Source organism: Notolepis coatsorum, assembly GCF_963971535.1.
Source record: "Notolepis coatsorum genome assembly, chromosome: 1".
Taxonomy (NCBI): domain Eukaryota; kingdom Metazoa; phylum Chordata; class Actinopteri; order Aulopiformes; family Paralepididae; genus Notolepis; species Notolepis coatsorum.
In genome coordinates this window covers 318529794-318556440 of record NC_140165.1, presented here as the reverse complement: position 1 = coordinate 318556440, position 26647 = coordinate 318529794, and the positions used below count along the sequence as shown (strand labels likewise).

At 43.6% G+C, this 26647-nt stretch overlaps 1 protein-coding gene across 2 annotated transcripts; it reads right to left on the bottom strand.

The window, feature by feature from the left end:
• Positions 1 to 21688, bottom strand: tlcd5a (TLC domain containing 5a). 2 transcript variants are annotated; one of them, XM_084320437.1, is made up of 3 exons: positions 21677 to 21688; positions 10345 to 10547; positions 1 to 4502 (listed from the first exon to the last, which is right to left on the bottom strand). In XM_084320437.1, exons 2-3 carry the CDS (start codon positions 10538 to 10540, stop codon positions 3967 to 3969), a joined length of 732 nt encoding a protein of 243 aa, XP_084176563.1. In that variant the 5' UTR covers positions 10541 to 10547; positions 21677 to 21688; the 3' UTR covers positions 1 to 3966. The 2 variants fall into 2 exon arrangements, with proteins under 2 accessions (XP_084176563.1, XP_084176562.1); XM_084320436.1 differs by lacking the exon at positions 21677 to 21688 and adding an exon at positions 12182 to 12418.
• Between the last annotated feature and the right edge of the window lie 4959 nt (positions 21689 to 26647).

Genomic DNA, 26647 nt, shown 5'->3' with positions numbered 1-26647 from the left:
ATAATTTAGTGTATTTTACTTCATAAAGGTACAATAACAAAACTTGTTATAAATCCATAAAACATTCAAAAGGGTTGTTTATTCCTACACCAGTGTTAAGGACTTTACACAACATCACAACCACCCAATTACAAATAACAAAAAAAAATAACGACATTCAATTCACCAAGGCACACACTTAGATCCTCCCTTTCACGGACACAATGGAGATACACTTAAACACACTTACACATCGGCGCGCCGAATGGACGGGGCGTGGCGGGCATTCAAATAAATTCTAAAACGGGGACAGGTACACAATGCGATGAGAGCCGTAGAGAAGGTGTGGTCGTAATGAAAAAGAAACGGCGCCGGGGCGCGTCATGGTGGAGTTATTAGCACATCAGGTCACACGTTTTTTTTCCTGTTGCGTGATCATTCCAAAATAATCATCCCCAAGAAGGCTGGGGTTCAAATTCTAAATCACCGTTAACCGGATGATTCTGAGCGATCACACTCACACAGGACACGCAGGATATAGTCGACTCAAAATCACCAGGTTACAAAATGATTAGCTTTGACCTTAGCAAACTAGCGGGACCATGACTGCACTGACGTTAGAGGCACTAATGTTGGCGTTTTCATTATTCTGACCAGACCATACACAGATATCATACTGAAACTCAATATATAATTTGGCAAATAACATGCCAATAATTAAGTCACGCACTCAAATTAAATATCTCCCATGGTTATAAATGACTGGAGTAAAGTTCACGGCAACATAACATTTTTCATGGCTGAAAAGCAAACCAAAAAGGAAAGCGTTAGAAAAAAGGGCCACTTCGTAGATCCTTATCGCTCCGCTGCGAGGACATGACACCTACCAACCAACGTGTCCCGCGTTCCCAGAGACACGACCGGGTGAGGTCTCTCCGCGGAGAGCAGACCTCGAGTGAAATCGAGATACAATCTGCTCACAATAGTAGGTATAGTAGGTCCAACTCGAGGGAAGTTGAGAAACAGATTAGGAAATAAGAGTCTGCAGTTCACTGAGGTCTGGGAGGGGGGGGTTGGGCTCTTGACACAGACCGCAGTAAGATTTATGTCCGATTATCACATCCTCCTCGCATCAAAATGGTGCATTTATATAACAGCTTTTTATCCAAAGCGCTTTACAATTTAGTTTTCTCACATTCACCTATTCACTCACACCGACGGCGGAGGCGACCATGCAAGGTGCCGACCTGCTCATCGGGAGCAGTTAGGGGGGGTTAAATGTCTTGCTTGCTCAAGGACACTTCGACACACGCTGCCCGGGAATCGAACCGGGAACAAGGTTGAAAACTGTCAAAGTGGCCCTTAATCGAAAGCGTTACCATTCTAGTACAATGGGGGGGGGGGACAGAGATATTAAATGAAAAACAACAACTATAAAACAATATGGAATGACTGGGGATATCAATAAGGGCTCTCGAGACACAGAACACCTTACGTCCGATTATCACATCCTCCACACAGAATCACAGAATCAAGGGTGAAATAACAGCCAAGCGGCCCTTTAATCCAAAGCTTTACCATTAGAGAGAGAAACGGGGAAGTCTCATACAGATATTAAACGGAAGAGAAATCCTATAAAAAAACCATTATATATAAATAAACCTCCGATACGTTAGAAACACCTCTCCCAAGTTTCCCTACATCTTCAGTGCATTGAAAGATATTGATGTCACTCGTCGTGTCGCGGTCCATTGCACTCAAGAGCCACGTCTCGGTCCTTCCTCCGTCCCTCGACGACCCCAAAAGACAGACGTTAAGTCGATTATTCAGGAAACATAATGCTCCAGGAGGACAGAGACATCAAGGACTGACTGTGGGACGTGTCGTCAGAAATGGACGGAGAGATGATTAGAAACGTGTTATTTGTTTACCGTAAAAAAGCAAGAGTCCCAAATAGACGCCTCTCCCAAATGAAGGCGGGGGGGTGTTTTTACACGTTTTTGACAAATAAAAGGCATGTCTCTCCATTAGAAGCCCGGTCTAAATAAAGGCATGTCTCCATTAGAAGCCCGGTCTAAATAAAGCCATGTCTCCATTAGAAGCCCGGTCTACATTAACCGCTTATCTGGTTGATGTTTTCTTGTTATGTTTTACTGTACACACGTTCTGTGGCTTCAGCTTCCGTCACCAACATCTTTTATTTATAACCACATGTTCATCGGGTTACCATCAATCTGGGTAAACAAGCGGATAGAATCCCTGCATTAAGGGAACGAGCAAGAGCTGCTGATCCTCCTCCGCCATCCTCTCCCGAGCACCACTGGAGATCTGGTGCAGGCAAGCGTTAGTCATTAAATAATCCATAGGATTAGTAGTAGATGCATATCCAGTTCTGTATATTCACTTTCACGTTAGTGTGTACACATGATGGTACATGTCATGATACGAGTAATAATATTCATACTGGTTTGAATAAACAATTTCATTTTTTTTCCTGTGCAAAAGGAATTAAGACGCGTGCCGCAAATACAAAGGAAATAAAGACGCCCGTTCCAAATGAAGGAATTAAGACGCCTGCCGCAAATAAAAAGGAAATAAAGACGCCTGTTCCAAATGAAGGAATTAAGACGCCTGCCGCAAATAAAAAGGAAATAAAGACGCCTGTTCCAAATGAAGGAATTAAGACGCCTGCCACAAATAAAAAGGAAATAAAGACGCCTGTTCCAAATGAAGGAATTAAGACGCCTGCCGCAAATAAAAGGAAATAAAGACGCCTGTTCGAAATGAAGGAATTAAGACGTCTGACGCAAATAAGACGCCTGCCCGCAAATAGAGGAAATAAGACACCTGTTCCAAATAAAGGAATTAAGACGCCTGTTCCAAATAAAGGAATTAAGACGACTGTTCCAAATAAAGGGATTAAGACGCCTGTTCCAAATAAAGGAATTAAGACGCCTGTTCCAAATAAAGGAATTAAGACGCCTGTTCCAAATAAAGTTGGAGTGAGTACAGTGATTGAATGAATAAAAGCCCAGGCTATTAATTTAAGTTTTATGGGTATTTTTCTTTTTCTTCATTGACCTCCTGGAATTCACCTTAATTTCCTGTCAGGACGAGAGGTACATCTTCACGTACGTAGTGTCTCTGTTAGGACGAGAGGTACATCTTCACGTACGTAGTGTCTCTGTTAGGACGAGAGGTACATCTTCACGTACGTAGTGTCTCTGTTAGGACGAGAGGTACATCTTCACGTACGTAGTGTCTCTGTTAGGACGAGAGGTACATCTTCACGTACGTAGTGTCTCTGTTAGGACGAGAGGTACATCGTCACGTACGTAGTGTCTCTGTCAGGACGAGAGGTACATCTTCACGTACGTAGTCTCTGTTAGGACGAGAGGTACATCTTCACGTACGTAGTGTCTCTGTTAGGACGAGAGGTACACCCTTACGTAGGTAGAGCGTCTCCGACGACCTTGGCTCCAGGTTGCCATAAATGAGACAGTACGTCACATCGCTTCCTTAAAAAAAAGTACTTGGGGGGGGTGTTGTCAAAACTGTTCCCCAACAGTGGGGTTCCTCCCGTATCAAAGAACGGAACATGTGATTGGATTACAGTGGCGGTTAGCTTAAGAGAAGACATCCGTTGATGGCAGTACGTTCTTTGGTTTTCAAAGACATGTCTACATTTTTTTTTTGTTTTCTCTCCCTCTTTGTTTTTTTTCCTTATTGCACATTAAAACTCATTCGTTTCAACACATTTCCTTGCACACACCATCTTTTAAATGTTAAGTTCTTCCAAAGTCACCGACAGTTGCTAAAGAATCTTCTTCCAATCATAGAACTGATTCGCCTCCGGTCGCTCCCTTGTTCCGCACAGTTTCACGAAGCAACAAGTCGACTCCTTCCGTACTGAATAGAGTCTCAGCGTTTCGGACTCAACAAGTCCGTTACCGTCAGAAACCACGACAACAACAACAACGTGGAGGATCAGTCCGTCTTCCCTTCTTTACCGTTGACCAGTAGCGGCTGCTCCCCCTCTTTTCGGTGTCGGTGCCGCCTGCTCCTGGCCTTCCTCACGGCGAAGCGAGCGATGTTCACCACGAACACCCAGGAGAGGACGTAGATGGCGATGCCGCTGCACTTGACGGACAGGCGGGGCTTGGGCGAGATCAGCTCGCAGTACAACATGACGCCGCCCACGAAGACGCGCATCACCACGAAGAGGAGCACAAAGGCCACGTCCACAGCGTCCCCGAGCGCCGTCTCGTAGCGGCCCGTCTTCCGGAGGAACCAGCGCGTCTGCAGCAGGGGGTTGGTGATCTCGGTGCCGAACAGCACGGCGCAGCCCTCGATGCCGGACTCGCCGAGGAACAGCGTGGCCAGGAGGCCCAGGATGGTCATGGTGTGGTGGGCCAGCATGACGGGGCCTTCCGTGCGGAAGTAGATGCACCAGGCCATGTCGAAGATGAAGTAGCCCACGCTCATCAGCAAGGTGGTGATCTGCAGAGGGGTGTTCTTAGTGCCTGGAGGGGGGGGGGGAGGGGGGGACAGAGATGCACGTCAATGTCACACCAAATACCACCCAATCAAAGTCCTTGTATGTGGAAGCTACTTGGGGGATTTTTTTTTTATAATAATAATAAAATGGTGTCAATATAGTGTTACTGGATGTTGCTAGAGAAAAAAACCACATAATAAAAAAGAAACATTATGGGAAAAGCGTCTCCAGAGTCAGACGAGAAGATCAGTGTTGGGCAGCAACCTGTTACTTAGTAACATTACTGTAATTAAAGAGTGAAGTACATTTAGTAAGTAAGACATCTGGACAGCTACCGACAGAAGCTAAACAGGTTGTACGTTACATTTTTCTGAGGGGGAGTGTAAGCGAAAGTAACGAGATGACTCGACTAGTAACGCAACCAATTACTTTTATACAAAATAATCAGTAAAGTCATTTTGATTACTTTTTAAAGGAGTAATCAGTAATGACTAGGGCTGTCCAAATGAATGCTTTAACTTAATTTAAATTATTTAAAGCATTAAAATAAATTAATCTAGATTAATCTATGGAGTGAAACATCTTCAATCTTAGCGCCGCGGATATAAGAAAGAGGTCTAGCTGAGTCAATGTTGATGGTTTTGTTGAACATTTGTATTTCACAGGAGAGAAACTGTATTCAAAGAAAGCTATTAAAATAGTCTTTGAATCGAAATATACTTTCTTTGTGTTGATTTTACATTAATTCCATGATTTTACTCAAGTAAATATCTGTTACAAGCTTCGGTCTTAAATAGAAAAATGATATTTTTAATCTAGATTAATTACAGAAAATTGTGAGATTAATTAGTAAAAAAAAATTAATCTATTGACAGCACTAGTAATTACACTTCCTGAGTAACTTGCCCAACACAGAAGAAGATAGATATCAATTTCCTCAGAAGAAAGCTATTCAGCTGCAAGCTAGCCTAGCTTAGCACAACTTAATGGAAGCTGTCCAGCTGCAAGCTAGCCTAGTTTAGCACAATTTAATGGAAGCTATCCAGCTGCAAACTAGCCTAGTTTAGCACAACTTAATGGAAGCTGTCCAGCTGCAAGCTAGCCTAGCTTAGCACAACTTAATGGTAGCGGGGACAGCTCAGCTAGCACAGCACAACTTAATGGTAGCGGGGACAGCTCAGCTAGCACAGCACAACTTAATGGTAGCGGGGACAGCTCAGCTAGCACAGCACAACTTAATGGTAGCGGGGACAGCTCAGCTAGCCTAGCCTAGCACAACTTAATGGTAGCGCGGACAGCTCAGCTAGCCTAGCCTAGCACAACTTAATGGTAGCGGGGACAGCTCAGCTAGCCTAGCACAGCACAACTTAATGGTAGCGGGGACAGCTCAGCTAGCCTAGCACAGCACAACTTAATGGTAGCGGGGACAACTCAGCTAGCCTAGCACAGCACAACTTAATGGTAGCGCGGACAGCTCAGCTAGCACAGCACAACTTAATGGTAGCGGACACAGCTCAGCTAGCCTAGCACAGCACAACTTAATGAAAGCGGACACAGATCAGCTCCACAGAGAGGAGAAGAGGCTAAACGGAGAGGAAATTGGTATCCATCTTCTTGTAAGTAAGTAAACTTTATTTGTATAGCACCTTTCTCAGATAAAATCACAAAGTGCTTCACAGAAGTAAAACATAGCAACATAGAGATGAACGCACTACACATAAAACAATTCTGACACATCGTAAGCATAGGCATAGTTACAATTAAATAACTAAATATGAGTGCAACTAAAAACAAAACAACAATTATAAATAAATAAACAACGTATACAACCAGGAATTATTTAAAAGCCTGTCTGAATAAAAACGTTTTCAACTGTTCCTTAAAAGTGGATAGGGAGTCAAGTGAACGCATAGAAAGGGGGAGGGTGTTCCAAAGGGTAGGGGCCATAAATTGGAAGGACCGGTCACCTTTGGTTATTAACCGGGTCTGTGGGACAACCAGGAGATTTTGGTGGGAGGACCTAAGTGCACGACTGGGGGAGTAGGGGCGCAGTAAATTAAAAATGTACACAGGGGATCTACCTTGGAGGGCTTTAAAAGTTAAAACAAGAATTTAAAAATGGACACGATAATTAATGGGGAGCCAATGTAGAGTGGATAAAATAGGGGTGATGTGGGCACGCCTACTTGTCCCAGTTAAAAGCCTTGCCGTTGCATTTTGAATGATTTGCAAGCGGTTTAGCACAGATTTATCCAGACAAGTAAAAATGTAATTGCAATAGTCCAGGCGTGATGAAATAAAAGCATGGATGATCATTTCCATTTCAGCTCTAGAAACAACAAATCTTAATTTGGCAATGTTTCTGAGCTGATAAAAACATGACCGTGTGAGCTGGTTGACATGGCTGTTAAAAGACAGAGAGTCATCAAAAATTACACCTAAGTTCCTCACATGAGGTTTGACACACTGACCTAAGGGTCCAATAGAATTTTTTATAATGGGGATGATGTGGTCGGGACTCTAGAGAAGACAGTAAAGCGCATATGCCATAAAGTCTGCGTGTTCCTTTAACCCCTTCACTGCCACACTACAGAAGGTTAACCCTTTACTATCACACTACCGACGGTTACCGTCGGTAGTGTGATAGTAAAGGGTTAACCTTCTGTAGTGTGGCAGTGAAGGGGTTAAGTTAAGTTCAAGTTTCTTTATTAGTTGTCATACAGAAGTACAGAATACAAAATGCTTCTTTCTGTTTCGCTCCAGAGATTGTGCTAGACAAGATACTGTGTAGAAAAAACGACTTATGGAATTATAAAGGCACTTTCTGACATTGCATCGCTTTGAAAGATTACAATAATTGATTTCTATTCCACTTGTGGGACATGTTCCAACAGCTTTTTTGACAAGACGGCCGTGTTCTCAAGTCATCAACCTGCTGACGGGCTCAGTAACAACGTGCTTAAACAGCACATCTCTGTGCACTAAACACTATGATCAGCAGTGTTTTCAGACTCAATAGTATAGATCCTTACTGACCCAGCAGGTATGGAAGCAAATGAGTGACAGAAGTATTTGAATTTTGATCAGAGACCGAATTTATAGCATTGAAAATAATTACTTTGAAAACATGTATCTGAATATATACATACCCTGTCTGGGTAGCCCGGATGATGGTTTTTTACATCGAATTCTATACACCGCAATTATGCATCGAATTGTTTACATTGACTTTTATACACCGCAATTATGCATTGCATTTTTTACATTGAATTTTAAACACTGAATTTTTATTTCACAGTAAATTCGGAGCAAAAAAATTCAGATACATGTTTTCAAAGTAATTATTTTCAATGCTATAAATTCGGTGTCTGAAAAAATTCAGATACATGTTTTCAAAGTTATTATTTTCAATGCTATAAATTCTGTGTCTGATCAAATTCAAATACATCTGTCACTCATTTGCTTCCATACCCAGGCCTTTTACAGTAATAAGTTGTGTCTAGATTCAAGATTGTTTAACTCTATTGTCATGTGCACAGTTAAACAGACAGTTTGCCGTACAATGAAAATCGTACTTTGCTAGTCCGCCCTTCACACAAAAATCACACAATACTTAACAAAACATTTTTACAATTTAAATACAAGCGAGTGCTAAAAAATAAGGTAAAATAGATTTTATTTTTTAAAGGTATAAGATATATATATACCTTTATATATAAACGTATATAAACTTCTGCCACAACTCAAGCGGGTGCAACCTGCAGAAGTTCTCTGATGACTCCTCCATCGTAAGCTACATCACCGACGATGATGAGGAGGAGTACAGAGCCCTGGTGGAGAGCTTTGTAGGGTGGAGCGACAGCAACCACCTCCAACTCAACACCAGTAAAACCAAGGAGCTGGTGGTGGACTTCCGGAGGGGCAAGAAGAGGCCCCCCCGATTCCCATCACCATTCGAGGGGTGGATGTGGAGATGGTGGAGTCATATAAGTTCCTTGGGGTACACCTGAACAATAAACTGGACTGGTCGGACAACACAGAGGCCCTCTACAGGAAGGGAGAGAGCAGGCTGTTCTTCCTGAGGAGACTCAGGTCCTTCAATGTTTGCAATAGACTGCTGCAGTCATTTTACCATTCTGTAGTGGCCAGCGTCCTCTTCTATGCTGTGGCATGCTGGGGGGGCTACACCAACTCAAGGGACACCAACAAACTCAACAAGCTGGTGAGGAAGGCTAGCTCCGTGGTGGGAGTCAGGGGTGCAGTGCTGGGCAAACGCGGTCAAACGGCGTTTGGGCTTCGTCACTGAGGCCGAAGTGCACGCATCCTATTATTATGCAAAGTCTAGGTGATAAAATGACTCGTCGCGCCACTTATCACCTAGACTTTGCATAATAATAGGATACCGACAACCAAATACAAGCCCTGTAGGTGTGGTGGGGGGTTGCTTGATCTCCCGACTTCACTGGAAGGATGAGACAAGGTGTATCATCTGTTTTGTGCGCAACAGAGGGAACATGTATGTGCTGCTCCACAACAGTGGGCAGGGACTGCTGCCAGACATCCAACTAGAACTAATAGGAACCTAAAAAGGACAATAACACTACCTTATGCATACTGCACCTTATGTGAATACTGTATATTTCAGTTAGTTAGATAGTAAATGATAGAATAGAAATACTTTTATTATCCCGAGGGAAATTTGACACTGCAAATCGCTCAACATTTAAACAGAACAGGTCACGAATAAGAATAACAAAACAAATCGCCTAAGATAAGAGTAGAATAAAATAGAATAAAAATAACACTACCTTATGCATACTGCACCTTATGTGATACTGTGAATACTGTATTTTTCAGTTAGTTAGATAGTAAATTATAATTGACTTATTTAACCCCCCCCCCCCCCATGCTGCCTGAATTTCCCCAAGGGGATCAATAAAGGAATATCTTATCTTATATATACATGGCACAGTGAGTACCATTGCACATTCCGATTCACAGTGTTTACCGTATAAATATGGAGGTGGCGACGGGTCACAGCAGCAGTTAAAAAGTGGCTTTTGTGATTCATAGATCGGGGGAAGGGTGACAGTGAGGTCACAGCAGCAGTCAGGTCAGAGTGTCTGCCTGGCTGGCACTAAGAGGTGGGGGTGGGGGTGGGTCACAGTTTAAAAAAATAGTGTGTTTGTGTGGTGGGGGGGGGGGGGGTGGGTGCTAGCATTCTTGAGCCCGATAGCCTGTGGGTAGAAACTGTTTGTCTTGTCTCGTAGTCGTGGCTTTCAGATTTCAATATTGCCGACCAAAGGTCTATACATTATTTGGCATTTATACTACATGTATCCAGTGGTGTAGTCGTCGAGTCACTAAAATCTCGAGTCGAGTAGCGAGTCCCCCCAGTGTTCAACTCAGAGTCACCAAAGAAGGGCCCAAGTCGAGTCCCCACTACTCTAGTCTGAGTCAATGTCATCAAGGTTTTAGTCCACTCCACTCTGGCAGTCAAAGAGCTGACATACAGAAAGGGAGATTATTTACTTTGTGACACAATAGCCAAACAAATGCACTAGCCAGCGATATCTTATACCAAATGATTAGGGCCCATTACAAAAAAAAACTAAGAATAAATAACTGTATTTATCAATTAACAAGTCGGAGTCCGAATGCAGTCTAATGCTCGAGTCCTGAAAATCAGTCCTGGACTCGAGTACGACAACACTGCATGCATCATATACAGCCTACATCTTTCTCATAGCCGTTCCTTTATGTTGTTGTTGGACTAAATTCATCAAATTAAAATTACTTTTTTGCAGGCTGAAAATATCTGCAAAGTACAAATCAAACAAAGTGACGTTACACGAGGAGGATCTTACCTGGAAAGGCAAAGGGCCAGGGTCCGTCCACATAGCCGATGTACGCCGTAAAGCAGATCACCAGGACGCCGTGCAGCAGTGTGACCAAACGGCAGTTCCATTCGTAGCCCCGGTACCCATTAAGGTAACACAGGGCGGTGTAGAGAGAGATCCAGCCGGCCAGGCTCAGGAGCCCGGCAACAAACAGCAACGCCATCCCTCAGCTAACGACCAAACACACAAACAGAACATTATTAGAAGAAGGCCAGCCAGGAGCAGAAAGAGAGGACCCAGCCCCCCTCCCTCCTCTAGTCAACAACTAGTCAAGATCAGCAGTCTTCAAGCATCTGGAACAACAAACACTGAAAGAGAAGCATTTTAACCGGCTACACACACATTATGCCCTGAATTAAATAGCACAGCATAGCGAGAGCACAGAAGAGAATAACTTTACCAGTCCGAAGACACTCTCTCCCTCTTGAAATCCTTTGTAACGAACTGAACAAATAGGCCTTTAACTGAACTATAATAGCACTACAGTAGTTGGCTGGCCGGCCCGAGGATCTGGTGAGGGGGACGTCTCATCTGGTCTTGTGACGTCGCCACTGGGAGATGGAACTGTCCAGATAGACAGTCAGTAGGACAGGCTACACCCTCGCTTGGTAACAAGGAGCTGCCATGCATGCTTGCAAACCTCCCAAGAAGTAGTTTCGCAAAGAAGTAGCGCAAAGGTTATCGTGTCGTGGGGCAGAGAAAGTCCAGGAGGACACAGCACATTTATTTTAATCAGGATAGTTGAATGAATGTCAGCAGATCAAGGTTTTTTTTGGTAGTAGACCAACATGGCAGTCCCAAGTCCAAATAGCGTGGCCACTGGCCAGACGTTTCCCCACACATCAGCAGCAGCAACGAGAACAGAGGGACACAGGGAGGAATGAGGAGGACAGGGGCTTGTTATCCCATGATATGCGTATCATGGTGACAAGCTATATTGATTCAGATTGCAGAGTTTTATTTGCCACATGATGGAAAGAGTTTTTCATATACAAAATCATAAATACCATACCATGGGGCAAAAGGAGCAGGCAGAAGAATAATTCTTAGTATAGTTACCTCAGCCCCTTATTCCTAAACTAAACAAGTATGACTTGAGTTGTTGTATGCACAGAAACGGGCTACACAGTAAAGTTATCCTAAAAAACGTTAATCGACAAGGAATATCGATTATTGAGTTGTATGCACAGAAACTACAGGACGCACAGTAAAGTTATCCTAAACAATGCCCTAAAACGTTAATCGACGATAAGGAATGCAACGGGAGAGGGCGGGTCTAGACTACTTTATCACAGTATGGTGGTCAGCATGATTAATTATCAATTATTTATCAGCCTATTTAAGATACAAAATCGATGTATTGATCTGCTGACTGGAGTCAGAGCTTTGGGCTAACAAACAGACTGCTGCAGGCAGGATAACTTGAGTTTAGCATCATGCCCCCTAGCTAGTAGTAAAACAGCACTGTTTGTATTTGACAACAAGACTTATTATACGACCGTTTGTACAAAACAAAGGACTGTAGCTACTAGTATTGTGTCACTAGCTTGGTTAGCTTAAACAGATTAGCTGGTGTGCCAACCAAGACAATACTAACTATTGTTGTCAACACATTGATTGGTTGATTGATTGAACATTTTATTAACAGATTGCAGAATGGGTACAATACAGTGCGGATCAATACACACGATTGTTATTAAGGGGATGCAGACCAGAGAAAGACTTTCGTCTCGTTTACACCAGGGTCCCCCATTTTCAATTCATCGTGACATTTATGACACACATCTATACATTTATAACATACCAGATGCTGGAACATGTGGCTAAACTGCTTATCCTAGTAACGAGGTGCTTGGAAAGGCTTCTTCTAATCTTCTTCTGAGTCCTCGTCTGTTTGTCCAACACACCATTGTTCGTGTTAAGCTCCAACAGTCTCAGCATCCTCCTCCTTCATGCCACCTTCCATATCACTAAGATATAATGCACATGTAGTATATTATTATAGCTAATTGGTGATGATGATATATAATACGAATTGGGAGGAGGCTCAGGCTACTAGCCTGTTGTTTATCCCAAAACATAAACTCTCCTCGCTAATGCTGCTCGTCGTTTTGCATCCTCCTCTTCCGGAGCGACGAACCATTATTATTATTATTCTGTAGAGACGCCACTGCAGCTGCACTTCCGCGTTACATGGAGCTCGTGAGGAGGAGGGGGGGGGCGTGTAGATTTTTACCAACCCACTTTCAGTTCCGCGTTCGGGTTCCGCCGCGATCTGATTGGCCACTGACGTTTCTCTCAGCGCCAATCGCGTTACACCTAGCTCTATCACTGGTTAAGCGATATAGACCACCAGCCCTGATTCCAAACTCTAACCTTAACCAACTTCGAAAGAGTCGCCAAGCTTAACCAGTGATAAACTATAGGCGTTAGCTAGCTAGCAGGCTGTTAGAGGCAGAAGTAGGCGTAACGCGATTGGCGCTGAGAGAAACGTCAGTGGCCAATCAGATCGCGGAACGCGAACGCGGAACTGAAGGTGCGCTAGGGAAAATCTTTACGCGGAGGGGGGCCACTGCACTTCTGCGTTACATGGAGCTCGTGAGGGGGAGGGGGGGGGGGGGGTGAATGAATGTTGATTAGAGCCTAGCCCCTTACGTGACTGCGGTCACAAAAGCCCCAGGCTTGCAAACCACAGTCACTTAAGGGGCTAATTAGAGCCTTGAAGTAAGTGGTTGGTCCAATCTAGTCTTCTTTTATTGAGGGCCACAGTTCTCTCATGAATGTGCTGGAGGTGGCAGACCTGTATAAGAAGGTTCAACGGCTAAACCCAACCCCCTCCAATGTACAACCGCCCCCCCCCCCCCACCCCATCTACCCAACCTCCTCCAATGTACAGTTTCTTCCCCCTCAAATGTATATACTCTCTTTTTAGACTCTTTTTGTATCACAAACAGTACTGTATATTTGTAAATCTGGTATGTCATAAATGTATAGATGTAGCAGTACTGTCTATCTGTATGTCATAAATGTTATGATGAATTGAAAATGGGGGACCCTGATGTAAACAAGACGATAGTCTTTCTCTGGTCTGCATCCCCTTAATAATTGTGTGTATTGAGCCGTACTGTATTGTACCCATTCTGCAATCTGTTAATACAATTTTCAATCAATCAATCAATCAACGGCTCCATGCATTATGCATACTATATATATAATATATACATTATACTATATATATATATATATATATTATATACTAGTAAAAGTATGTAGTATAGCAATAGCTATATACTACATTTGCATATCTTAGTGATATGGAAGGTGGCATGAAGGATGCTGAGACTGGTGGTGGAGCTTAAAACGAACAATGGTGTGGTGGACGAACAAACAAGACCGTTTCCCGAGAAGCATGCTTTCACACCCGGACACCCAGCGGGGAACGAGGACTCAGGAGAAGCATGCTTTCACACCTGGACACCCAGCGGGGAACGAGGACTCCGAAGAAGCATGCTTTCACACCCGGACACCCAGCGGGGAACGAGGACTCAGGAGAAGCATGCTTTCACACCTGGACACACAGCGGGGAACGAGGACTCAGGAGAAGCATGCTTTCACACCCGGACATGTATATATGACTATGCTTTCACCTCATGGTACCAAAGCACCAGGATGACTACCGGTTGGAGGTGGAGCGGACACTAACGTGGTGCAGAGAACACAACCTCATATTAAATTAAAGCAAGACTGTTGAACTTATCATTGACTTTAGGAAAACCACAACCACTAAAACACCCATGCTCATCAACAATCAACCCATTTCAGCCACAGACACATTCAAATACCTAGGAACATACATCAGCAATAAACTAAACTGGGACCATCACACCACTCATCTACTCAAAACAGCCAATCAAAGACTATTTCATCTCAGACAACTCAAGAAATACAAGGTCAGGAAGAACTTAATGGTACAATTCTACACAGCCATAATACAAAACATGATATCATTATCCATCACTGTATGGTACGGCAACACACCCAAACACACACTACACAGACTAGATAGGATCATAAAAAGGGCATCCAAAATTATCAACTGCAAACTCCCCACCCTGGACTCCATACACAAACATCACACCATCACACGCGCAAACAAAATCATTAGTGACCCCCTGCACCCAGCTCATCACCTCTTCCAACACCTCCCCTCTGGTAGGAGGTTCAGGTCACTATAGGTAGTCATACTGTGGGGTTCAATAATAGTTTCTTCCCCAAGGCCATACAACTGCTCAACTCCAACTCCTCCTAAATGTACCCCCTGCTGTTATGTTTCTCTGGTTTATGTTACATTGAACTGACATCTATAGTTTTTCGTACTGTACTGTTTCCGTCATGTATATGTTCTAGGTGGTGTTTTCTGTACTGTACTGTTCCATGTGTCTTTTATGTTTTATGTGGTGTATTGTCGCAGCTACCACCTGCACCGTGCTTGAATTCCACCGGCCTGGCCGTGTGGCAATAAAAGGAACTTGAACTTGAACTTGAACCTCAAAGGCGCTAAAAACAAAATTACAAACATCTCAAAATAAACTGGTCAGACTACTGCTTGACCTTACTCCTAGAACCCACCTCACCCCTGCTCACTTTGACAACCTAGGATGGCTTAGAATAGATGACAGAGTACAGCAACTTGCAATGGGCCTGGTCTACAAGATACACTACACGACCAAGGTACCCATGTACATGTCAAAATACTTCCCAAAGGTCAGTGAATACCACGATCACAACACCAGAGGGAGCTCCACAAATCATGTTAAACCCAGATTCGGCTCAAACAAGGGACTAAACACATTTCACAATTATGCCACATCAATGTGGAACGACTTACCCAAAGCTGTAAAGGAATGTGAATCACTACCCACTTTCAAAAACACTCTCAAAGAACACCTACGGGAGACTGCAATTCGAAACTGGCCGGCCCCTGTAAATGTCCCAGCCCAACCCCCTCCAATGTACAGTAAATGACGAAGTATGGTTTTGTCAATATTCCAATGTACAGTTTTGCTTGTACAGTTGTACAGTGTCCCCCCCCCACCCCAGGAAATGGCTCCTAGAAAAGGTCCCAGAGTAACTCAGGAAGGTTCCAGTTTTAATGTAGTGTAGTTTTAGTGTGTCTGTACATTTTGTACATATTTTATTAATAATGTTATATTTGTGCTTTTAAATTTTATTTTTAGCAATATATTGATGCTAATATGTGTAATACGTGTTTATGTAAATACTATGTGCTGCTGAGACCAAGGACCACAATGGAAATATAAGTCTGTGACTTTTTTGTGCCATCCTTGATAATTATAGGATGCATGACTTGTTGTAACATGTAATGTATTTGAATAATTGTCAAATAAACTAAACTAAACTAAAGTAGTTTGAAATCAACTACCTAAACCAATGGTTCTGAAAGGTGGGGTCCGGGACCCCCCCAGGGGTCATTGAGGGGGTTCCAAGGGGTCCCCAGCAAAATGAAGAATGGTTTAATTGAACTTTAATCCAATAAGCAACACAATCACATAATGTATGACTGTTCTGGTCATGGGTTTCCGTTTCATACACTTTCTGTAATAAACCATCTACAAGCAAAAAATGTCATCAGACCCTGAAACAAATCAATTCAAATCAAATGTATTTGTAAAGCCTGAAATCACAAGTTAATGCCCCCATGGGCTGTACAAGTCTTCTTTAAACAAGTCATGAAGAAACATCACAATAAATCAAGAACACAAGCACACCATGAAATTCAAATATGCGACACTCCCAGACACACCCCCAGACACCCCCCCAGACATACGAAGGTGTGTGTGTATGTACATGTGTGTGTGTGTGTGTGTGTGTGTGTGTGTGTGTGTGTGTAGCACTCAACACTTTGATGAACATTGTTACTCAGCTGATAGAGTTGTACCCCTCCTGCTGACTTGTTGTACAAAACTTGTAAGTCATTTGGATAAAAGCGTCAGCTAAATTACTAAATGTAAATGTACTATACAATATACTAATGCAAATATTGCTGTTGCACTTTACTGCTATACATTGTCACTCTGGTCGGAGGCCAAACCTCTTTTTTGTTGCACTGTACTCATGCTGCACGATGACAATACATTTGAATCTCATCTCATCTTTTTTACTACTCCAACTCCTCCTAAATGTACCCCCTGCTGTTATGTTTCTCTGGTTTATGTTACATTGAACTGACATCTATAGTTTTTCGTACTGTACTGTTTCCATCATGTATATGTTCTAGGTGGTGTTTTCTGTACTGTACTGTTCCATGTGTCTTTTATGTTTTATGTGGTGTATTGTCGCAGCTACCACCTGCACCGTGCTTGAATTCCACCGGCCTGGCCGTGTGGCAATAAAAGGAACTTGAACTTGAACTTGAACCTCAAAGGCGCTAAAAACAAAATTACAAACATCTCAAAATAAACTGGTCAGACTACTGCTTGACCTTACTCCTAGAACCCACCTCACCCCTGCTCACTTTGACAACCTAGGATGGCTTAGAATAGATGACAGAGTACAGCAACTTGCAATGGGCCTGGTCTACAAGATACACTACACGACCAAGGTACCCATGTACATGTCAAAATACTTCCCAAAGGTCAGTGAATACCACGATCACAACACCAGAGGGAGCTCCACAAATCATGTTAAACCCAGATTCGGCTCAAACAAGGGACTAAACACATTTCACAATTATGCCACATCAATGTGGAACGACTTACCCAAAGCTGTAAAGGAATGTGAATCACTACCCACTTTCAAAAACACTCTCAAAGAACACCTACGGGAGACTGCAATTCGAAACTGGCCGGCCCCTGTAAATGTCCCAGCCCAACCCCCTCCAATGTACAGTAAATTACGAAGTATGGTTTTGTCAATATTCCAATGTACAGTTTTGCTTGTACAGTTGTACAGTGTCCCCCCCCCCACCCCACCCACCCAACCACCTCCAATGTACAGCCCCCCGCCCCCACCCACCCACCCACCCAACCCCACCCCACCTACCCAACCTCCTCCAATGTACAGTTTCTACGTCAAATGTATATACTCTCTTTTCTGGACTCTTTTTGTATCACAAACAGTACTGTATTTGCAAATCTGGTATGTCATAAATGTATAGATGTAGCAGTACTGTCTCTCCGTATGTCGTGTATGTCATATATGTTATGATGAATTGAAAATGGGGGACCCTGATGTAAACAAGACGGAAGTCTTTCTCTGGTCTGCATCCCCTTAACAATTATATGTATTGAGCAGCTGTACTGTACTGTACCCATTCTGCAATCTGTTAATAAAGTAGCCACACACTAAGCCTACTATGCGACTGTCCCGACTGCAATGGTGCTACAACATTAGTCTTTTTAATATGCTATAGAATTATGTGAAGTAGACTTACTGGTATTGGCAATCATGCCAAAGTTATATTCTTGAATACATTCTGTAGCATAGATAGGCTGCTATAGAAACCAGGGGTTAAATGTTTCCATGCAGCATCCTCTGCTTCGACTGTACAGCCAACTGAGGAGGAGGCTGGGGGAAGAAGGGCTGCAGTGTTTGGGGAGCTATTCTAAAACTGTAGTCGACCAAACGACTAGCAATATCACAATGAAAAGTAGTCCAACTAAATGGCTAATACTAGCAGTATTATCTCTATCTAAAGTCATCTACAACTTGCTCCCTGTCCCCTCCGTAAAGTCACCAAATCAAACACACCCCCATACTTTGACAAACTACATAGTTAAAAGGGATATTTAGATTTAGTAGAACCTCATTCACTTCTGTTAATTTTGTGGACCTAGTCTAAATATCGTACTTTCTGAAGCATAAACGGTTATGTTATGACGGGGTTATGTTATGACAGGGTTATGTTATGACGGGGTTATGTTATGACAGGGTTATGTGCCACCTTGCTGGAAGAAAGTCTCCTCACGTGAGAAGCTGACAGGTGATCGAACTACACCTCAAGTGAGAAATAGTTCCTATACTTGAAAATGGCAATAATTAGCACAGAAAAACAAATACCTTTGACTCAGAAAAGATATATTACACAGAATAGTTTATAATTCAGAAGTGGTATATTTAGTTTTGGTCACCTGGGAGCATGGGGGTCTAAAGTACTTATACTTCGTTACAATACTTAAGTACTGTTTTGGGGGATTTGTACTTTACTCTAGTATTATTAGGTTTGTATACTTGTACTTTTACTCAATCACATTTCAGACAAAAAAAATATACTTTTACAATTTTGATTAGTATATTTGTTTCTCTCGCCGAACTAACGTTAACGTTATTAATCCTGCGGCCACACTTTATTTAAAAACAGCCAATCAAATCTCCATCAATGGAAAATGAACCCGCCCATACCCATGCTGATTGGTCCTTGTGCAAGACTAGAAAGCGGGGATCTTTGATTAAACACCTGCTATCAGAAGAATAGACAGTCAGAGTGACCAGCTACAGAAGACGGCCACAAACGATAGTACGAGTGATGAAGAGGACGAAACAGTCAGCGTGGATGGACAAGACGAGCACCCATGGCCCTATCTCCATGAAAAGTGTTTACTTTTACTTTTTAGTACATTTAAAAGTAGAAACTTTAAAAAAAAACTTTTACTCAAGTGTGTTTTTAACCAGATACTCTGACTTTTACTTGAGTACGATTTGGAGACGGTACCCATACTTTCACTTAAATATAATTTCTGGGTACTTTTTACACCCCTGCCTGGGAGGAATGATGGTGTTGACAGCAGACGACAAGGACAGTGGTCGCTAGCTGTCCAGTACGTTACTTTACATAGCGGCAATCTGCTGATGTTGTGACAAGTTCTACTGTAGGAGCCAAATCCTATGATGATAAATTGTATCTTTATTGCCCCATTAGACATATAGTTTATTATGGTATTTGTGCTTTGTGTTTATTAATATATGTCATAATGAATTCCAAGATGGAGACTTACCTGGTCTACTCCCCCTTTTTCCCACGTTCCCCCTAACCACTCCTATAACATGGCAGGTCGTTTGGAGTTCAGCTAGGCCCAGGTAGAGCGGTACCATATCGTTTTTGACCGCACTTAATTCGCACTTAATTTGCACTTGATTGACAGTTTACAATTCGGAGCGTGTCGGACTAACAACGCATTACCTTGAGCCTCAAGGCAACTTTGGTTCGTAGGATTGCCTTTACATCTACTAAAAGTGAAAATCGTTTCTGTAACAATAAAGTGTTTTACGGGGTGGGGATGTTAGCCCCTCGCCCAACCCCCTGGAGGGCTTTTGGAGTTGGCTTGTTAGTCCTCTTCCCACGCCTATTGTCTTCCAGGTGATGGATTGCAGCCTCATACCACGTGAGGCCAGACAGGCTGAGGGTTGTGTACAAGCTGTCTCGGCACGTCAAGCCCAACCAACTCCTGCTACTCTGTATCGAAAGCTGCACTAGGCGAGCTAACCCTACCAGCAACGCAAGACAGGGGCCGCCCCGAGAAACACCTGGCGCAGAGACCTGGAGGCAGACACCAAGACCATGAAGATGACCTGGAACCAACTGGAGAGAACAGCTCAAGACAGAGATGCTTGGAGATCACTTGTTGACGGCCTATGCCCCAGAAGGGGTAGCAGGCGTAAGTAAGTAAGTAAGTAAGTAAAAGTGAAAATCCCTTTAACTATGTAGTTTGTCAAACTAGAACTACTTTCAAGGGAATGATCACAACCCGAGGTTGGAATTTCATGTTTACACAGAGCAAGAACTGAACTGACGCTGAGTAGCGTGTGGGTGTGTATGATTTGGTGACTAAGGCAACACGACCTAGGCAGGCAGAACCTGTTTTAAGAAAGCGACAGGGAGCAGGTGTTCAGGAAAATGTTACATCTAGGTAAATAATACCAGTTGAGGCCAGAGTAGCCCAGCTTAGGCTCAACATGGTACACAAAATAACCAATAACAGGGCCCCCAAATATCTGCGCAACTAGTGTTAGGAAATGGCTCCTAGAAAAGGTCCCAGAGTAACTCAGGAAGGTTCCAGTTTTAATGTAGTGTAGTTTTAGTGTGTCTGTACATTTTGTACATATTTTATTAATAATGTTATATTTGTGCTTTTAAATTTTATTTTTAGCAATATATTGATGCTAATATGTGTAATACGTGTTTATGTAAATACTATGTGCTGCTGAGACCAAGGACCACAATGGAAATATAAGTCTGTGACTTTTTTGTGCCATCCTTGATAATTATAGGATGCATGACTTGTTGTAACATGTAATGTATTTGAATAATTGTCAAATAAACTAAACTAAACTAAAGTAGTTTGAAATCAACTACCTAAACCAATGGTTCTGAAAGGTGGGGTCCGGGACCCCCCCAGGGGTCATTGAGGGGGTTCCAAGGGGTCCCCAGCAAAATGAAGAATGGTTTAATTGAACTTTAATCCAATAAGCAACACAATCACATAATGTATGACTGTTCTGGTCATGGGTTTCCGTTTCATACACTTTCTGTAATAAACCATCTACAAGCAAAAAATGTCATCAGACCCTGAAACAAATCAATTCAAATCAAATGTATTTGTAAAGCCTGAAATCACAAGTTAATGCCCCCATGGGCTGTACAAGTCTTCTTTAAACAAGTCATGAAGAAACATCACAATAAATCAAGAACACAAGCACACCATGAAATTCAAATATGCGACACTCCCAGACACACCCCCAGACACCCCCCCAGACATACGAAGGTGTGTGTGTATGTACATGTGTGTGTGTGTGTGTGTGTGTGTGTGTGTGTGTGTGTGTAGCACTCAACACTTTGATGAACATTGTTACTCAGCTGATAGAGTTGTACCCCTCCTGCTGACTTGTTGTACAAAACTTGTAAGTCATTTGGATAAAAGCGTCAGCTAAATTACTAAATGTAAATGTACTATACAATATACTAATGCAAATATTGCTGTTGCACTTTACTGCTATACATTGTCACTCTGGTCGGAGGCCAAACCTCTTTTTTGTTGCACTGTACTCATGCTGCACGATGACAATACATTTGAATCTCATCTCATCTTTTTTACTACCCAAACTACTGCAAACAGTAGTTAAACTAGTCATCAAACTGCGTGTAGTTCACGTGAAACGCCGGAGGGTGTGCTTCTTTAAGTTAGAAGTATAAGCTCCAGCTTGGATAGAATGTAAAGTGTGAGTATAGGAGAAGCGTTGATCCTTGAATGGAGCGTGGTTATAAACAGAGATGGGTACGTACCTTCGACGCTCGCGGCAGTAGAAACTGACATGCAATGGTTAGAAAGACGGGCCTTATAAACGGTGGAGAGGAGAGGAGGAGGAGGAGAGATAGATCGCCGTGTCCTAGATTTGCTGTGCCGTGAGGAACGCACGGGAGAACCCTTCTAGAACGATCATTCTGTGCCTGTGAGCTAACCAGGTGTGATTTCCTTCAGGTATGTGCGCTCTTAACCCTTTCACTACCACACACTACAGAAGGTTAACCTTTCACTACCACACCCGTTTCACTACCACACATTGTGAAGCGTCTGTAGTGTGGCGGTGAAAGGGTTAAAGGGCTAGGTCAGAGGCCTCAGGTGGGACCTGGAGGAAGAAGATGCTACTTTTCTAGTTAAATATATGTAGTTTGGAATCAACTGCCTAAACCAATGGTTCTCAAAGTGGGGTCCTTGGGGGGGTTCTAGGGGTCCTTGAGGGAGGGGGGTTCTAGGTGTCTTTGGGGGGGGGGGATTCCAGGGGTCCTTGAGGGGGTGCTAGGGGTCCTTGAGGGGGGGGGGGTTCCAGGGGTCCTTGGGGGAGTTGTAGGGGTCCTTGAGGGGGTTCTAGGGGTCCTTGAGGGGGTTCCAGGGGTCATTGGGGGGGGGATTCCAGGGGTCCTTGAGGGGGTGCTAGGGGTCCTTGAGGGGGTTCCAGGGGTCCTTGAGGGGGTTCCAGGGGTCCTTGAGGGGGTTCCAGGGGTCCTTGAGGGGGTTCCAGGGGTCCTTGAGGGGGTTCTAGGGGTCCTTGAGGGGGTTCCAGGGGTCCTTGAGGGGGTTCCAGGGGTCCTTGAGGGGGTTCCAGGGGTCCTTGAGGGGGTTCCAGGGGTCTTTGAGGGGGTTCCAGGGGTCCTTGAGGGGGTTCCAGGGGTCTTTGAGGGGGTACCCAGCGAATTAATGAATAGTTTAAGTTCACTATAATCCCATAAGCAACACAATCACATGATGTATGACTGTTCTGGTCATGGGTTTCCGTTTCATAGACATTCTGTAATAAAACGACCTAAATCTAAAAGCAGAAATCAGATGGGGACCCTGGAAGAAAATATCAAACAGATCCGTGGTCTAACCTGTGTGTGTGAGAGGTCCTTGAGGAGCCTTGATGTGAACAGGTTTGAGAAGGTTGGATCCTTTGACCCTTAGCCCTGTTTCATATTTAACAATAACACTGAGTACTTCCTCAACACGTGCTGCACCTCATATCTTTATCTGCATGGGCGACAGCGACACTCAACTGGAGTTACTGTTTCAAAGCTCGCCTCAAAACCTCCATTGCCTTCAACCCCCTCCAACCTGATTGATGTCTGTCTCCAGTCTTTATTGTGCTATCATGCTGTCTTCCCTGTTCCCCCCATGGTCTCATGTTCCCTTTGTTTTTGTTTCTTTGTTGTTTCTTTGTTTTTGTTTCTTTGCTTTTGTTTCTTTGTTTGTACTCTTGCTCCCGACTATTGTCAGCGACTTCGGGTTATTGAGAAGCCTATATAAATTAAATGAATTATTATTTATTATTTACACCCTTTTCTCCCCCCCCCCTGTACATGATCCGAACCTATACATATTGCAGTTATTCTTTATGTACATAGCTCTTGATACATGTATGTGGTGACTACATTATGTTACACTCTTTCGGTCATTTGAATGATGTGACTCTGACCTGTGACCATTTTTAATTACAATAGTACGTATATGAATGCTACATAAATATCACTTTACTGCTACATTTGAACTCTGGTTCAGATTCAGATTCAGATTCAGATTCAGATTCAGATTACTTTATTCGCCATTTTATACAGTACATACAATACAACAGTAAATAAATAATTTTAAGTAAAGTGCAAGACAGGACAGAACAGTGAGACAACAATAAGACTGTGACGTTTGGATGCCAAACTTCTTTTCATTGTAGCCTATACTGTACTTGTGCTGCATGATGACAATACATTTTTTATCTAATCTAAATACATCTATGGTATGCTTATCCAATGCAATAGCTTGTGCAATCTCTCCCAGCCAGCACGTAACAATTCCAAGTGCAATAAAATTAACACATTAGCACTCTGGCACAAGCACCAGTCACTTTAACCTTAGTCGTCCTATTTCCTGGTCTGTCGTCACGTCGCACAACATCGCACTCAACCTGCATCATCCAGGTCACTCGGGGCTGGCAGCCAACCATGGGGCACCGAGCCTGTTCCACGCTGGGGCCGTGCCTGTTCCACACTGGGGCCGTGTCTGTTCCACACTGGGGCCGTGTCTGTTCCACACTGGGGCCGGGCCTGTTCCACACTGGGGCCGTGCCTGTTCCACACTGGGGCCGTGCCTGTTCCACACTGGGGCCGTGTCTGTTCCACACTGGGGCCGTGCCTGTTCCACACTGGGGCCGTGCCTGTTCCACACTGGGGCCGTGTCTGTTCCACACTGGGGCACCGTGCCTGTTCCACACTGGGGCCGCGCCTGTTCCACACTGGGGCCGCGCCTGTTCCACACTGGGGCCGTGCCTGTTCCACACTGGGGCCGCGCCTGTTCCACACTGGGGCACCGTGCCTGTTCCACACTGGGGCCGTGCCTGTTCCACACTGGGGCCGCGCCTGTTCCACACTGGGGCACCGTGCCTGTTCCACACTGGGGCCGCGCCTGTTCCACACTGGGGCCGCGCCTGTTCCACACTGGGGCCGCGCCTGTTCCACACTGGGGCCGCGCCTGTTCCACACTGGGGCCGTGCCTGTTCCACACTGGGGCACCGTGCCTGTTCCACACTGGGGCCGCGCCTGTTCCACACTGGGGCCGCGCCTGTTCCACACTGGGGCCGTGCCTGTTCCACACTGGGGCCGTGCCTGTTCCACACTGGGGCCGTGCCTGTTCCACACTGGGGCCGCGCCTGTTCCACGCTGGGGCCGGGCCTGTTCCACGCTGGGGCCGCGCCTGTTCCACGCTGGGGCCGGGCCTGTTCCACACTGGGGCCGTGCCTGTTCCACGCTGGGGCCGCGCCTGTTCCACGCTGGGGCCGCGCCTGTTCCACGCTGGGGCCGCGCCTGTTCCACGCTGGGGCCGCGCCTGTTCCACGCTGGGGCCGCGCCTGTTCCACACTGGGGCCGCGCCTGTTCCACGCTGGGGCCGTGTCTGTTCCACACTGGGGCCGCGCCTGTTCCACGCTGGGGCCGCGCCTGTTCCACACTGGGGCCGTGCCTGTTCCACGCTGGGGCCGGGCCTGTTCCACACTGGGGCCGCGCCTGTTCCACGCTGGGGCCGCGCCTGTTCCACACTGGGGCCGGGCCTGTTCCACACTGGGGCCGGGCCTGTTCCACACTGGGGCCGCGCCTGTTCCACACTGGGGCCGTGCCTGTTCCACACTGGGGCCGTGCCTGTTCCACACTGGGGGCCGCGCCTGTTCCACACTGGGGGCCGCGCCTGTGGAACCAGCTGCCAGGGTCCTTCAAGGCCTCAGACTCCCTCGCTGCCTTCAAGGCCTCAGCCTTAAGGGGAGACACTAAAGGTGAATAGGGTAAAAAAATTAACTAATAGATATCACAATGAAACTTCCCCAGTTGATTACTTATATTAAGACAAGACTTTTTTGTATTACAAGTTTTCTGAAATTGTATGTTTAAATATGCAAATGAGGCATTATCTACTTAAATATGCACTAATTTGCATATAATTCCAGGACAGAAATCTGAACATTGGATAAAGCCATTTTCAAAATTATAGTTTCATTTTGTTGACATATTAGAGCCAAAGGTTATTACAGAGGGGATTTTGGATATCTCTTATTATCACTCCATAAATCAGAAAATACTCCATTCAGTCCATTTTTATGGTAAAATTCCATATTTCACCATGTTTTTAGGAATAAAATGTGATATAAATCAGGGTATGAATGCGATATCAACAAACCCTTCTGTAAATACCTTCAGAACATAGATATGAATAGAACTGGAAGGTTTGGTGTATGTGAGTGCTACTGAAGTGGAGATTTCTGGCTCAGAGTATGAGGAAAAACTCTTAAAACTCATTTTTGGGAAAACGCCTTCAAAGTTCTGTATTGTAAAATGCCATACTTTTTTTTTTAAACAGATATTTACAAACACCATACCTAATCAAACCATTAGTAATAGACAACCTAAACACATGCCTGATAACTGAATAATAATAATAATGATGTTATTGAACTGAACAGAACTACACACAGGCTACAAACAGTGTAGTACAGTGTAGTACCCCCTAATAGGCAAAAAATATTTGAATAGATATCACTATGAAACTTTCCCAATTTGTTATGTACATATAAACTAAGAAAAAATATATTGCAAGTTTTCTGAAATGTATGTTTATATATGCAAATGAGGCACTTCCCTATTAAATATGTGCACATTTATGGATGCAATAAGGCAAAATGATGTAAAATAAACAACTAAATGTGTGTTATTGACGTTTTATTGTCACTAGTTTCATAGAAGACATGTTTAGGAAGCAAAATATAACAAAATCTCAAAATCAACAAAAAAAGTATATTTAACTATTCACCTGCAGTGTCTCGCCTTAAAACCCATTTGTTTTACTCTGCCTTCCACTAGGGCCTGTTTTTTTTATCTGCTCCTATGTTTTGTTTTTTTATTTTATTTAATTTTATTCATTTGAAATGTTTTTATGTTTTAAAACTTTTTTTATTCTTATCTTTTTATTTTATTCATTTGAATGTTTTCTTATTTTAAACCTTTTATTTTTTATTTGATTTTCCTTCTGCTGTGAATCACATTGAGAGCTCACTGAGTTTAAAGTGTGCTATATAAATGAAATCTATCATTATTATTATTATTATTATTATTATTATTATTATTATTATTATTATTATTATTATTATTATTATTATGATTATGATTATGATTATGATTATGATTATTATGATTATTATTATGATTATTATTATTATTATTATTATTATTATTATTATTATT